This window comes from Diabrotica undecimpunctata, chromosome 2 (genome assembly GCF_040954645.1).
Source record: "Diabrotica undecimpunctata isolate CICGRU chromosome 2, icDiaUnde3, whole genome shotgun sequence".
Classification (NCBI taxonomy): Eukaryota; Metazoa; Arthropoda; class Insecta; order Coleoptera; family Chrysomelidae; genus Diabrotica; species Diabrotica undecimpunctata.
In genome coordinates this window covers 2,680,311-2,693,245 of record NC_092804.1, presented here as the reverse complement: position 1 = coordinate 2,693,245, position 12,935 = coordinate 2,680,311, and the positions used below count along the sequence as shown (strand labels likewise).

Here is a 12,935-nt window from a genome sequence, read left to right as displayed (position 1 = left end):
TTTTTGAACAAAATACAAAAAATTGTTGAACAACATCAACCTACCGTGGTCATAATGACGTAAGTCCGTCGCTGTGGCTACGGTGGACATGCGCGGCTGACATCACCTGATCGGTAAAACGTTTCATTCTCATTCTACGTTCAGTTCCTTTTTATTTCCGTTATTGTATGTATTAGTGCCAGCCATCACGTCGTGTTTTTGTGATTGCAATTGAGTATTTATGTGGTTAACGAAAATAATGTCATACAGAGAAAGAACAGAAAGGACTACAAAAACTGTGGAATAAAATACTTTCTGAAGAATAAGTGATGGATTCGACCGTTACTTGATGGAACTTCATTTTATATAAAATTAAAACACTAAAAACTTTGTTTTCAAAACTTCCACAAAATTTATTATATCTAATAATAAATTTTGTAGAAGTTTTGGAAACAAAGTTTTCAGTTTATTGTTATACTTTCTGAAGAGTCTGATTTTTCACCAGACGTGTCTGAATATTCAGATTCAGCTAGTTTTGATTAGCCAATATCCCCAAAGAAACGTCAAAGGTTATTGGATTTACGTTTTAAAACACAAGATATGACTTTGAAATCAACCGGTTCTCAACAACCGATAGCAGAAGAGTTTCGTTTAAGAGAAATAGGACAGATATCCAATGTAGCAGAAGCTGATCTTTCAGAACAGTACTTTTTTCCTGATAATGTACAACAGATGTCAAACCTAAATGCCAATACATGTGATATTGAAAAGTCTATCGAGGATGTTATTGAGCAAAATACAGTCTTTCTCGAATCTGACGACGATAATCCTACAATTAATGTAGAAATGTTCAAAAACAATCAACCGAGTGGGGACCTGTTACCGGAAATAATTTGAAAAACTTCAGAGGAAAATTCAGAGATCCGTACTTCTATATATGATAAATATGACTCCATACGACTTTTATAAACTTGTGATTACTGATGACATAATTGAACTATTTAGAAACGAAACTAATCGATATGCCGCGCAGCAAAAGGTTCAAGGTAAAGGTAGATCACGCTTGATACAGTCATGGAAAGATATAACACCAGAAGAAATGGAAAAGTTTTTGGGGCTAATAATGTAGACTGGATTTGTTCCTCTTCCTACAATTTCTTCATACTGATCCAAAAAGTTCATATAAAAAATGAGCTCTGTCAGCTAATGTCAAGAAATCGTTTTCAATTATTTCTAAAGAACTGGCACTTTGCTGACAACGAAACTGTTATGGAAAGCAATAACAGATTGTATTAGATTAGTTCTCTTTTGTCAAAGCACAAATGAAATTTTCAAATGCCTATTTTTATGTATTGATGAAACTTTGGTACCATTTAAAGGGCGATTAAAATTTAAACAATACATTAGCAATAAGCGCTATAAAATTGGTTTTAAATTATTTAAATGCTCAGAAGGTGACTATTTGTAACAGATTTGACGAAGGATTTACTTCGAAAGGGGCGAACAGTTGGTATAGATAACTACTACACCTCTGTAGACTTGGCTGTTGAATCGCTAAATCATAAAACATACGTATTGGGTACCCTACGTACTAACAGGAAAAATAATCCCAAAAATGTCATGAACAAAAACAAAAAAGGGCGAAGTTGTTTCCGAAGAAAGCAATACTGGTATATTTGTTGAAAAGTGGGAAGACAAGCGGGACTTCGTAATGTTGACAACGAAGTATTTACCGGAAATGGTTACTGTGTATAAAAAATCAGGAGATATGCAGAACCCTAAATCCATTATTGAGTATAAAAAGCACAAAATTTATATTGACATTTCAGGTAATCCAAATGTTTAGTAATTTTTATTTCTTTCAATAACTATATAATTTTAGATCAGATGAAATCGTATAACACATCTTTAAGACGCTGGGTCAAATGGTATCGTAAACTTGCGATCGAGTTAGTAGTTGGTACAGCAATTGTCAATACTTACTGGCTAAGGTCAAAAAAAAAACAGCAAAATGGTTATACTTACAGGTTACCATGCCTGAGCCACCAAAATATTTGGGTAAAAACCCTTTAAAATGTAATGTGTTACCAAAGATTGTACATGATGTTAATAATATTATATGATGTTTAATATTTTAATTAAATTTTACTTCAGGTAACATACACCCATGCTTAAGTGAGTTCCAGTGTCCGGAGAGTAAACCTCTTCAAACGGACTTCAGCTGGTAACTGATTGATAAGAAGATACCCATGAACGGTGTCAAAAACAAAATGTCAATGTACCATGAAACAATATTAGTTAAACATAGTATTACTACAGCCAAAAGATTAAAAAACTTTGATGATGTTAAAATGATAACAGCAATCCAGGTGTTGGGATTTAAAAATTTTTTTTCTATAATTATTTAATATTGACAATTTCAATTTTTTAAATTTAATCACATATATTATAACTTTAATTCCTTCAGCCGGAAGATTTTTAATCCCATTTCTCAATCTATTGGACTCACTTATATTAAAATTTTTTACGATACGAGCAGTATTAAACTATTTCATTTAAATACGAAGTCTTACATTAGCTACAAATATATACTATTTATTTTTTTCCTTGTCCTATGAACCATGTATGTATTATATATGTATTCATTGTACCATGGTTCATGGGTATCTTCTTATCAATCAGTTACCAGCTGAAGTCCGTTTGAAGAGGTTTATTCTCCGGACACTGGAACTCACTTAAGCATGGGTGTATGTTACCTGAAGTAAAATTTAATTAAAATATTAAACATCATATAATATTATTAACATCATGTACAATCTTTGGTAACACATTACATTTTAAAGGGTTTTTACCCAAATATTTTGGTGGCTCAGGCATGGTAACCTGTAAGTATAACCATTTTGCTTTTTTTAACCTTAGTCAAAATTTTAAACCACGTTTGCTGTAATTAAATGGTTTATACTTATTTTAGGTATTTTAACCTGATGATGGAACAGTTGTTCCGAAAACGTTCGTGCTTTTAATGTTGCCCTTTTAAGGGTTTTTATAAAATAAAATATACCCACATATAAAGACTAACCTCTTTTTGTTATACGTGGTATACAGCCAGCTGCAGGAATTATTTTTCTTGTGGATTTTATAAAAAGAAATCGGTTTGTTTCTAATAGTCAAGATCAGAAATGATATGAATCGTATAACAGACGGATTTGTTCTAATTGCTACCACAATTATGTTACGGAAATGAGAAGGAAGCTTGCAAAAAATAAAATGAATAAAACAAAATACCGCTGCGATATATGTAACAAGCACTTGTGTCTTAATTGCTTTTTTAAGTGCATTCTTTACAGTTAAAACAATAGAAGGTTAATATTTTTTCTATTTAATATTTAAACTTTGATCAGATAAAAGGCATATATCGAGCACAGTTTAATTTAATCTTGCCCAATTACTTTCGATCCCTAGATCATCTTCAGGGGCATTTCGTCAATTGTGGCCTATCCGGCAAGAACAAGATGTCATAAACATATAAATGTACATTACACTACACTACAAATGGACAAACAAACACTTTAAAATTATTTAAGAAAGGCTACATTACTTGAAGAAGCCGGAGACAGAATGGCTCCTGATCTAACGGAAATGCTGATATGTTTATGACATCTTGTTCTTGCCGGATAGGCCACAATTGACGAAATGCCCCTATAGATGATCTAGGGATCGAAAGTACTTGGGCAAGATTAAATTAAACTGTGCTCGATATATGCCTTTTATCTGATCAAAGTTCATTTATTCGAGCATTCAACCTTATATTTATTTAATATTTGTTCAAGTTGTTCAAAAAAAGGTTAACGTATTTTTACTGTGACCATAGTGGACAACTTAGTCCACCGTCATAAAAACCAACCATAGTAAAATATTGCTAAAATCATCCTTCAACACTCCCCATATAAGTCGTGGAAAACTTTGACCCACCATGGCACGCTATGTGTTAAAAGCCGAACCTGTATCTGAGTTGCCAAGTCAACGATTTAGAATCCATGAACTTGATGTGTTAAGTGAACCTTGAGAATTTACAGTTACCAAAATCCTTTTACTTCAAAAGTTACTTAAAAACACTTTTTGATTAAATTCATTTACTATGATAGTGATGGACAATGTTTTATGACTTATTCATGTACTAAATTTTAGCAAACAATTTCAAACAGAAAATCCACTATTTGTTTTATGTTTACACACATTTTTAATTTGTCCTTTTTAAATTTATTGAGAGGAACATCTGCAAATAATATTGGCAAATCATAGTTGACCAATTATTTGACTTAAAACAATTATTTCTTTATTAATGTGGCCTCTAAATATTATGATCTCGAAGATTCGAAGACCATCTCATTTTATCTGCGCTATTATAGTCCAGTTATATAGGTAAAAAAAAGAAAGTTGGATATTATTTATAAACAATAATTGTTCTTGCAGAAATGACAGAATGTAAGAAATAATTGTTAAAAAAATCTTTCTATTATCGTATCAATATGAAACAATATACATGTTGCTATAATCTTATATCTTTATTGTCCATTGTTGCATTTTATCGAAGGCATTTTCACAATAAAGAAAGCAAAGATACCATTACCTATATCCCTCGTTTTTCGAATAAAATACTTAGATACTGTGTTTCATAAAAGGTTTTCTTCATTAGCGATAATTATTAATGATGTATGAATGTCTTTAGACATACCATCTGTTTCTTTTTTGGTGTCCAAAAATATTATGAGGTAGAAATTGTTTTTTACCATTTAACTAATTTTTGTTACGATTACTCGTACTATCTACATACCTATTACTAATGCGAGAACTTGAAGTGCTGAACAAAATATGCCTCCGATTCCTTGGCCTGTTAGGAAAGTTTTCATGTAGATTGGAGGAAATTTTGCCAGAAGTGCTAACGAACTGACTTGAAACAAAGCGAGGATTCCTAAAAAAAATAATTAAAATAATTAAAAACTATTTTTTCTAGTTTTGTTAAAGCAAAAACATTGACTATATAGTAAAATTAATTTACACTATATTCAGGACGATGATGTAAGCTTGAAATTACAATGTTTTAAAAATTTATAATAAAAAAAGTAAATTAAAAAAACGTATATTCAGTAGAGAAGAAAACAAAAAGTATTTAAGAACACTCAGTTAATTTTCGTAAAGAACATCCTCAAACAGCATTAGACTACAATGAATATATAATGAATGAAATGAAATGTATTTTCTCCTTATTCTTCTCGAGTCCCGGTTTTAGACATTTATTGCCTGTTTCGGCATCAACATTGATCGGAAATGGTTGCACATATACACTGAAATCTGTCAATTTTGTGAGTGATGCCTCTACCTTTCTCGAAACTTGTGTCAAATGGTGAATAATCGTCAATTAGGTACTGCTATTGTTCTTACAGCTAACTGCTTATGAAAAACAGTTTTATTTTACAAATTATTCTACAATCGAATGCTCTCCTTCAATATATTCCCATTCCCTCGCCACACCTGTTCCATTCGTTTTTTTCCATTGGTCAAAGCAATGCTGGAAGTCTTCTTTTGTTAGAGCTTTTAGGAGCTCCGCCGTTTTCCGCTTCACCTCTTCCATCGACTCGAACCGGATTCCTTTTAAGGCAGACTTGATCTTCGGAAACAGGAAAAAGTCACAGTGTTATGGGCAGGTGCGTTGTCCTGGTTCAAGATCCACGGCTTGTTTTTCCACAACTCCGGCCGTTTCTTACGAACTCGCTCTCGCAGCGTTGCCAAAACCTTCAAATGGTAAGTTTGGTTTACAGTTTGACCCTCTGAAACCCATTCAGTCATCACGATGCTGTTAATGTCGAAAAAAAAAACGATTAGCATGGCTTTAAATTTTGATTTCAACATCCTTGCGTTTTTTATTCTTGGCGATGCAGGAGTTTTCCAGTGCATGGAGTGTGGCTTAGTTTCAACATCATATTTGAATATCCATGTTTCATCGCAATTGATGATGTTTTTCACTAATTCAGGCTCTTCATGAAACCTCTCAAGAAAATCTGAGCAGATCTGTTGACAGACGAGCTTTTGGTCAGGCGTCAAATTTTTTGGGACCAATCGCAGACTTCATGTTCAATTCATCATGTAATTTTTTTCTGGCAGTTTCTTTATCGGCGTTTACAGTCTCAGCAATCATCCGAATGATCATACGACGATCTCCGCGCACAATTTCATTTATTTTGGTCACTGGTTTGCGCAAGATAGAGAATTCTCACCATAGGCCTCTTTCAACAAATTATAGCATTCAGTCGGAGTTTTTTTTAATTTAACGAGAAATTTCACATTAATCCGTTGCTCATATTTTTCGTCACACATTGTTATCGACACGTTCTTTTCTAACCTCTACAGAAAAAATAATACTACAGCGACAAAAAAGTGTTTTCGTACTGAAAGAGTAGACACTTCCAGCTATCCAATGCTGCATTTATTTCCCACTCTTCCTCTCTAGGACGCCTTCTGCACGCGCAGTCTCTTTATTTAATAGCCAGACCTCGTATATGCCCAGAACATACTTTCTAGCTTTGCACTGAATGTTATAAAAGCCAACAATAAATGAAAAATTGTAACGTAAGTTTAAAATAAAAGATTTTTGGTTTATATTTAAGTTCTACTTGTTTTTTTTTAATAATTAAAACCAAAACTATGTATACAGTCGATTTGGCCGTGCGCGTGTTACAACGGTGCGTTCATTACGGAGACCATGGCATGGTATCCTTGCCTAGAGCATAGCACTGACAGTGAACGCTCGCATTTAAAATCATGCATTTATTTTACGTGGCGATGATAGTATAATACCATCCTATGGTCCGATCGAGGGTCGGCGCCTCGTTATGAACGCACACTAAGTATTTTGGAGCATGTAATGCTGGGTTATTTAGGAAGAGAGAGAGAGAGTTGACAAATGACAGATGTCTGTATCGTTAAAATATTGCCAAATATAAGGTAGCAAAGTAGACTGTTTTCATTGGTCCGTTCTGTATAAAATAGAAGCAACTGGTAGTATACACACAGAGGCGGAGCGGCGTAGGGCGTGAGCGACGGGGGCCAAAGCCCACGGCCTCGCGGTCCGAGGGGCATCGCGCCATGTAGATTTATGTATTACTTAAACCTAAGCCATGAACGAGCCGAAAAAAGTACTGGCGTCGCTTTTGCTTGCGAGAAATCCCCGCTGAAATGCACGTCACCGCAGGCCTAAAAAAGGGTATTCTCCTGAAATTGCGTTCCTAAAGTACATTCATTTAGCAAATTCTCATCAGTAAATATGAGCACATGAGCACGTGTTGATATTCGCCGCCTCATTCGTCAAGAGGCTATATAGTTTTAAAATATAATTTATTACCTTAAGCCAGACAGATTCTCATGTTACAGATCCAAACTTGCGAGCATTTTAAAGTCAAATTGTATCGTGTTGATTTTTAAGTTAATATATTTTGTTATATTTATGTTATTAGTTATTGTTAAGTTATTTACTGGTCGTGTTATTTTTTAGAGTTTAGTTCAATTGTGATATAATGATTAAATTTCAAGAAATTCTTACACCAACAGTTTCAAAAGTAAATATTTTTAAAAATCATATGATACACATCAGTATGACCCTGTTCGGCTTTCACGTGCTTGTATTGACAATTGGGAATTTATAAAATGAATAGGGTTTATCGCTAGCGAAGAATTTCCGCTGCACGTCGATACCCAAAACAAAATATGGTATTTCCCGTTCGTCATACAACAGTCTCCTATTCTATTTAAGAAATTTTAACTGTGGTTCTCTGTTTCAAAATGCTGTTTTGTAACTATACCTACCTATAAAATAATAAATGCGTAGCCTAGTACTTAACTATTGAATTATTATTTGTGATAGGAAGAAAACCAGTTGTACAGCTGGATTACGAGGACGTAATTAAACAATTCATCAGTGTAAAAAGTAGAAAATTTAAATTAAATTGTTTTTTAACGTTTTTCTCATGGCGCCGTCTCTTTTCGAAGGTTGGCGATAAAAATGGCAATTGTAGTTTTGGAAACTGCTGCGCGAAAGATTATCAAGTAATGCATTTTTCTCTCTTTGAATATGCTGAGTAATTCTTTTTGTTTACACTGCAACGAAGTACCTCAACATTCGTAACTCTTTGTACCTCTTGTAACTCTTTTTTAACGTTGGTACGTCTTAATATCCTTAATAGTTTTAGGTTAGTTGTAAGTTTGACTAGATTTTGCATGAATAAAAGTTTAATAATGAAATGACACACGATTTTTGTTTTAAAAAAACTTGTCTTTACGCACGATCAGAGGACCTCGCAAAATATATGTTGCCCATATAAAATTATGATCTTGTGCCGCCGCTGTATATACAGGGTGAGTTGTCAATAATTCCATTATGCTACAAAACATCCAAAAAAAAATTATTAAGAAAAAATATAGGCAATGATATTCTCCAGGCTTAATTAGGACAACTGTATAGCTGTGTCAAACTCCAAATTGTAAGAACGGGGATTATGAGGAATCTAAATATGAGAAAATATTTCGAGTATCCTATTTAAAAAAAAATGTATCTTTGCTTTACCACGTAGTCATTAATCACCCTGTAGAATTCTGCATATTTTCCAAGTCAGAAGAATGTTATTCTCTACATTTTTTCTAAATTCTTTTTAGATATTGTCTACCACAATTGATTAACGACCAATGTTATACGAAAAACTCACCCTGTATGTATTATATAAACCACTAAACAATTTTATTTATACTAAAAACCTTTACAATCTACATAAAAATTAGTGATTTTTTTAGTGTTTTTGCTTTTTACCTGTTTTGATACGGAAACGATTTAATAATTTACGTCAACTCGTAAAAAAGAATGTTAATTACCGTTCATCACTGCTAAAATCGCCATGGTTAGTGCAAAAAATCCTGTTTGCCCTAAAAAATAAAACGTTAATTAATCATCTCGAAAAAAATTAGGAAAAATAAATTTAATAGGTTTTATGCATAATAGCATGTGTAGAAATTAAACTGAACCGGAATTACAAAAAATTTCGAAAATTTATGCAAGAAATGTTTCTGATAAATAACAGAAAATTTTCTGGAGAGTCTGCTTGATGAGAAGCGAAGACTATGATAATAATTTTAAGAAAAAGACATCAATGGGTATGTACATGTAAAGAAACGCATTAGTACAAATAAAATTAAGTTGCACCAAATAAAAGGGGAGGATATTACAAAAAAGTAAACTAGAATCGATATTAATAAGAAATTCAATAAAGACAATTAACCTACAATAGAAATATCAACAGGATTGATCAAGATAAAATAACAACGCAGTTTATGAAAACCAAGAGGTGTGACATAAGAAGAAAAAAAGACCAGATCAAAAATATAAGGAGAAACAGACAAAAAGGAAAAATATCAAAGTAATTAGAAGATAATTAGTTCTCAGATACACCTAACTGATATAAGCAGTGTGAATAAAATAAAATACAAGTAAATACTTACAGCCATCCGTGTCTGATTTGATGAAAACCGTGGATACCACAAAACAGGTAGCCAACACGTAGAGAGAGGTGAGAATCCTGATCTTTACCTTGATTTTGTACGCGAACACAACGGCTAAGATCATACATATCACAGTCGGAACAGATTGCGCCACATTTGTTCCAGATGCAAAGTTAGATTGGAGGATAGACCTGTAATTCGGATCCGTGTTGTCTGACGTCGTGTTCCGAAATTTGTACATCCAATACTACAAAAAATTATTAATAGAGAATAAAGGTATAGGTTACTAATTTATTAATTAAACAGTTAAAAAACAAGACTTTTTACTAAAAGTAAAAAATGCTCGTCGTCCTATAATCATCCATCATTTTGTATTTAACTTCATCTACTACAGTTCTGTCCTAGGTATTTCCAATGGTTCAATGTCTGGGTTTAAACTCACTCTCTGGGTAGGACAGTGAACCTACGTGCAACCACAAGATCGAAAGATTTGAAGCATTTGAGCCTGCATACTATTTCTTAGGAAAGAGAAATAAAAAAAGTACAAATTAGATTGTTTTTAGGTGACTGAGCAGCCAACCCCCAAATTACTTTTAGAAGCAGTGGTGTATAATACTGTGATCAAAGTGATTATTGTATATAATTTCGATAAATGCTTTTATCATGAGTTCTTTAGGGGTTTCGTATTTATTGAATTTTGTTAAATATGTGTTAGTTTGAAGGTGGTGCATAATACAAGAAGGAATTGGAAGCAAGGGAAAGGGATTTGTGAGTGTACAGTTGATGCCGTTTGTTATTATGGATAATATAGAAGATATAGGGTTTATTATTGGGGAGGGTGTGGTAGATTATTATTGGAGAAGGTATTGCTGTCTAATCCAGAGGAGGTTCATCGGTTTCCCAGTAGAGACTCTCAGATGGACTAGAATGAAATGCGCCAGAGTCGAATGGCTGTGTTATAGACAAAGTTTAAGGATTCCAGATCTCTTGTGGAAGCGGACATATAAGCAATGTTGCCATAATCTAATTTAGAGCGAATAAGTGCTTTATATACTTTAAGGAGCAACTTTTCGTCTGCACATCATTGATAATAAAACAGTGTTTTAAGAATATTTAATCTTTTGTGGCAGGAACTTTTTAACTTAAAAAAATGTTTCCAAGAGAGGCGAGAGTCAAATGTCAAACTCAGAATTTTTCAATGATTAACTACGGGAAGAGGTGAATCATTTATAAATATAGGTGTAGGGTGCATTGGGGCCGTCTGCTACATTTAATATTATTGGATATTTCTGGGAATAAAGTTAGTCCCAGAGGGTGAGTCCTGTTGAGTATTATGTTTATTGCCTCTTGCAAAATTTTAAAACTATTGGATGCTGAACGACCGTGACAGTATAATATTAAATCTTCTGCGTAAGCTACAAATTTGGTAGGTGAAGGTAAATTAAAACGAAGATCACTTATGGTCAGGTAGGACTTAATACTGAACATTGAGGAGTACCATCGGTTTGAGTATAAACAGAAGAGAAGACGCCACTTACAGAAATTTGGAAGGTGCTTGGAGACAAAAAATTTTGTATGAAATGAAATATATTTCTGGTGATATTATGTTGCTTTAACTTGGCGATTATAATTTGTCGACTAATCGTGTGGAATGTTCCTTTTATGTCAATGACGGCAGTCGCTACTTCATACTTTTCATTTACCGACATGGCTCTGTTACTCTGGAGAAGCACTAGATTGTCGCGAGTGTATTTGTGTCGTCGATAGCCAGATGGTTCTTTCGAAATAATTTTGGACGTTAGCCATTTATTCCGGAATTTCCGGAAAAGGTTATATGTAAATGGGGGTGACAATTTCTTTAAAAATATGTAGGGAACGTTATCAGGGCCAGCAGCTGTGCTTTTACAGGATTTCAGTGCAGATTTTAGTTCGGAATAGGTTATAGGAGAGTTTAGATAATTGGTCTCTTATGAAACTGTGAATGAATAAGGAAAGGGTAAAAGAAGAGAAGAGTACATACGGTTAGGTCCAGATTTGTTGTGAACCTTTTTTTTAAGTTTTCTGCCAGAATCTTAGCTATCTCTTGATTGTCAATGATAACCTTTTGATTAAAAAAAGATTGGGAATTTTAAGGTTACTTTTTTTGCTCTGTGTTTGTTTAATTTTTTTCCAAATTTCGCTTAGGCTAATATTTTCCTTTATGGAGGAGATATATTCTATCCATGATGTTTTCTTACTTAATTTAATAGTATGTCTAGATTTGGCTCTTGCTCTTTTTAGTGCAATAAGGTTCCCACATTTGTTTCTGCTGTAAATTTTTAGAGCAGGTTTTGCTGCTGCACAGCATCTTCGCAAGAAGACTTCCTCCATGGAACACTTTTTCGTTCAGCTAAAACGACTGATTTCCCGATGTGTGCCTCAGCAGCAAGACAGATGGAGTTTGCGAGTTGGGTGACGTCGATATCAATGTTAGATGTGAGTTGGAGTGAGTTTAGGTAGAAAATGGTCAGTTTTACTAATATAATTTGACCAATTACAATTTTTTAAGCGCCAAAAACTATTTGTCAATATTTAGGAATTTGATATATCTGAGTTAGTTATTACTATTTAAATGGGAATAAGCCTAATAACAAGAAAATAGCTTCAGAACAATATCTGAGTTAGTTATGAAGATTGGGACATGATTACTGTCTTGGAGATCTCCAGATGTAAGCCATGTTAATGTGGGAGCTAATTTTGGGTCAATAAAGCTTAAATCAACATTTTAGAAGGAACCAGTAGAAATAATAAACTAAGTATGAGAACCACTGTTTAACAGACATGTACCAGAGAAGTTAACATGTTTACCTCTACCATATGTGAATAACTATTTGAACTTTTATTTGAACTGTGTCAAAGTACTTTTTCCACCGCTTTTTTGACATCCTTTTGTGAACTAATACATACTTTTTTAAAGATTCTTTTGGATTACCTTTATAATAATTTCTTTAAGATAAATTAAAAATTAAACGGATTCTTTAATAGGCGTCAGCAATATTTACATTTTGGTTGAAAAGTCTGTTGGTTTTGTTTGCATAATATTAGATAGGTATCTGTTTTTTAAAGTGATAAGGTGTAGAAAAAAGGATGACATATTTGTGCAAAGATTATCTGCAGCATCCTGTTTGTACATATAAACCTTAAAAGGTAAAAAAATAATAATAAAAATAAGCTAGAAATATTTTTTGTCCATATTTGTACAAAACTTTGTTTATATGCTTTATAAAGGTATATTCTCGGAAGTTTGCTGATAGATAATACCTATTAGAAATTCTTTCTTGTAGTTTATTTTTTAAGTATTATGAGAACGATTTCTAAAAAGGAAATGGAAGCGTTAAAATAAATGCGTTTTAAACTAAAATTTTGATCAATTC

At 33.1% G+C, this 12,935-nt stretch overlaps 1 protein-coding gene across 4 annotated transcripts in view; it reads right to left on the bottom strand.

The window, feature by feature from the left end:
* LOC140434067 (equilibrative nucleoside transporter 3-like) overlaps window positions 1-12,935 on the bottom strand; it is an 85,031-nt gene that overhangs the window by 11,806 nt on the left and 60,290 nt on the right. For all 4 annotated transcript variants that reach the window (XM_072522074.1, XM_072522073.1, XM_072522075.1 and 1 more), the window contains 3 exons: window positions 9,523-9,769; window positions 8,899-8,949; window positions 4,814-4,951 (listed from right to left, as the gene is read on the bottom strand). In XM_072522074.1, coding sequence (XP_072378175.1) covers window positions 4,814-4,951; window positions 8,899-8,949; window positions 9,523-9,769 — 436 coding nt within the window. The remainder of the gene's footprint in view (window positions 1-4,813; window positions 4,952-8,898; window positions 8,950-9,522; window positions 9,770-12,935) is intronic.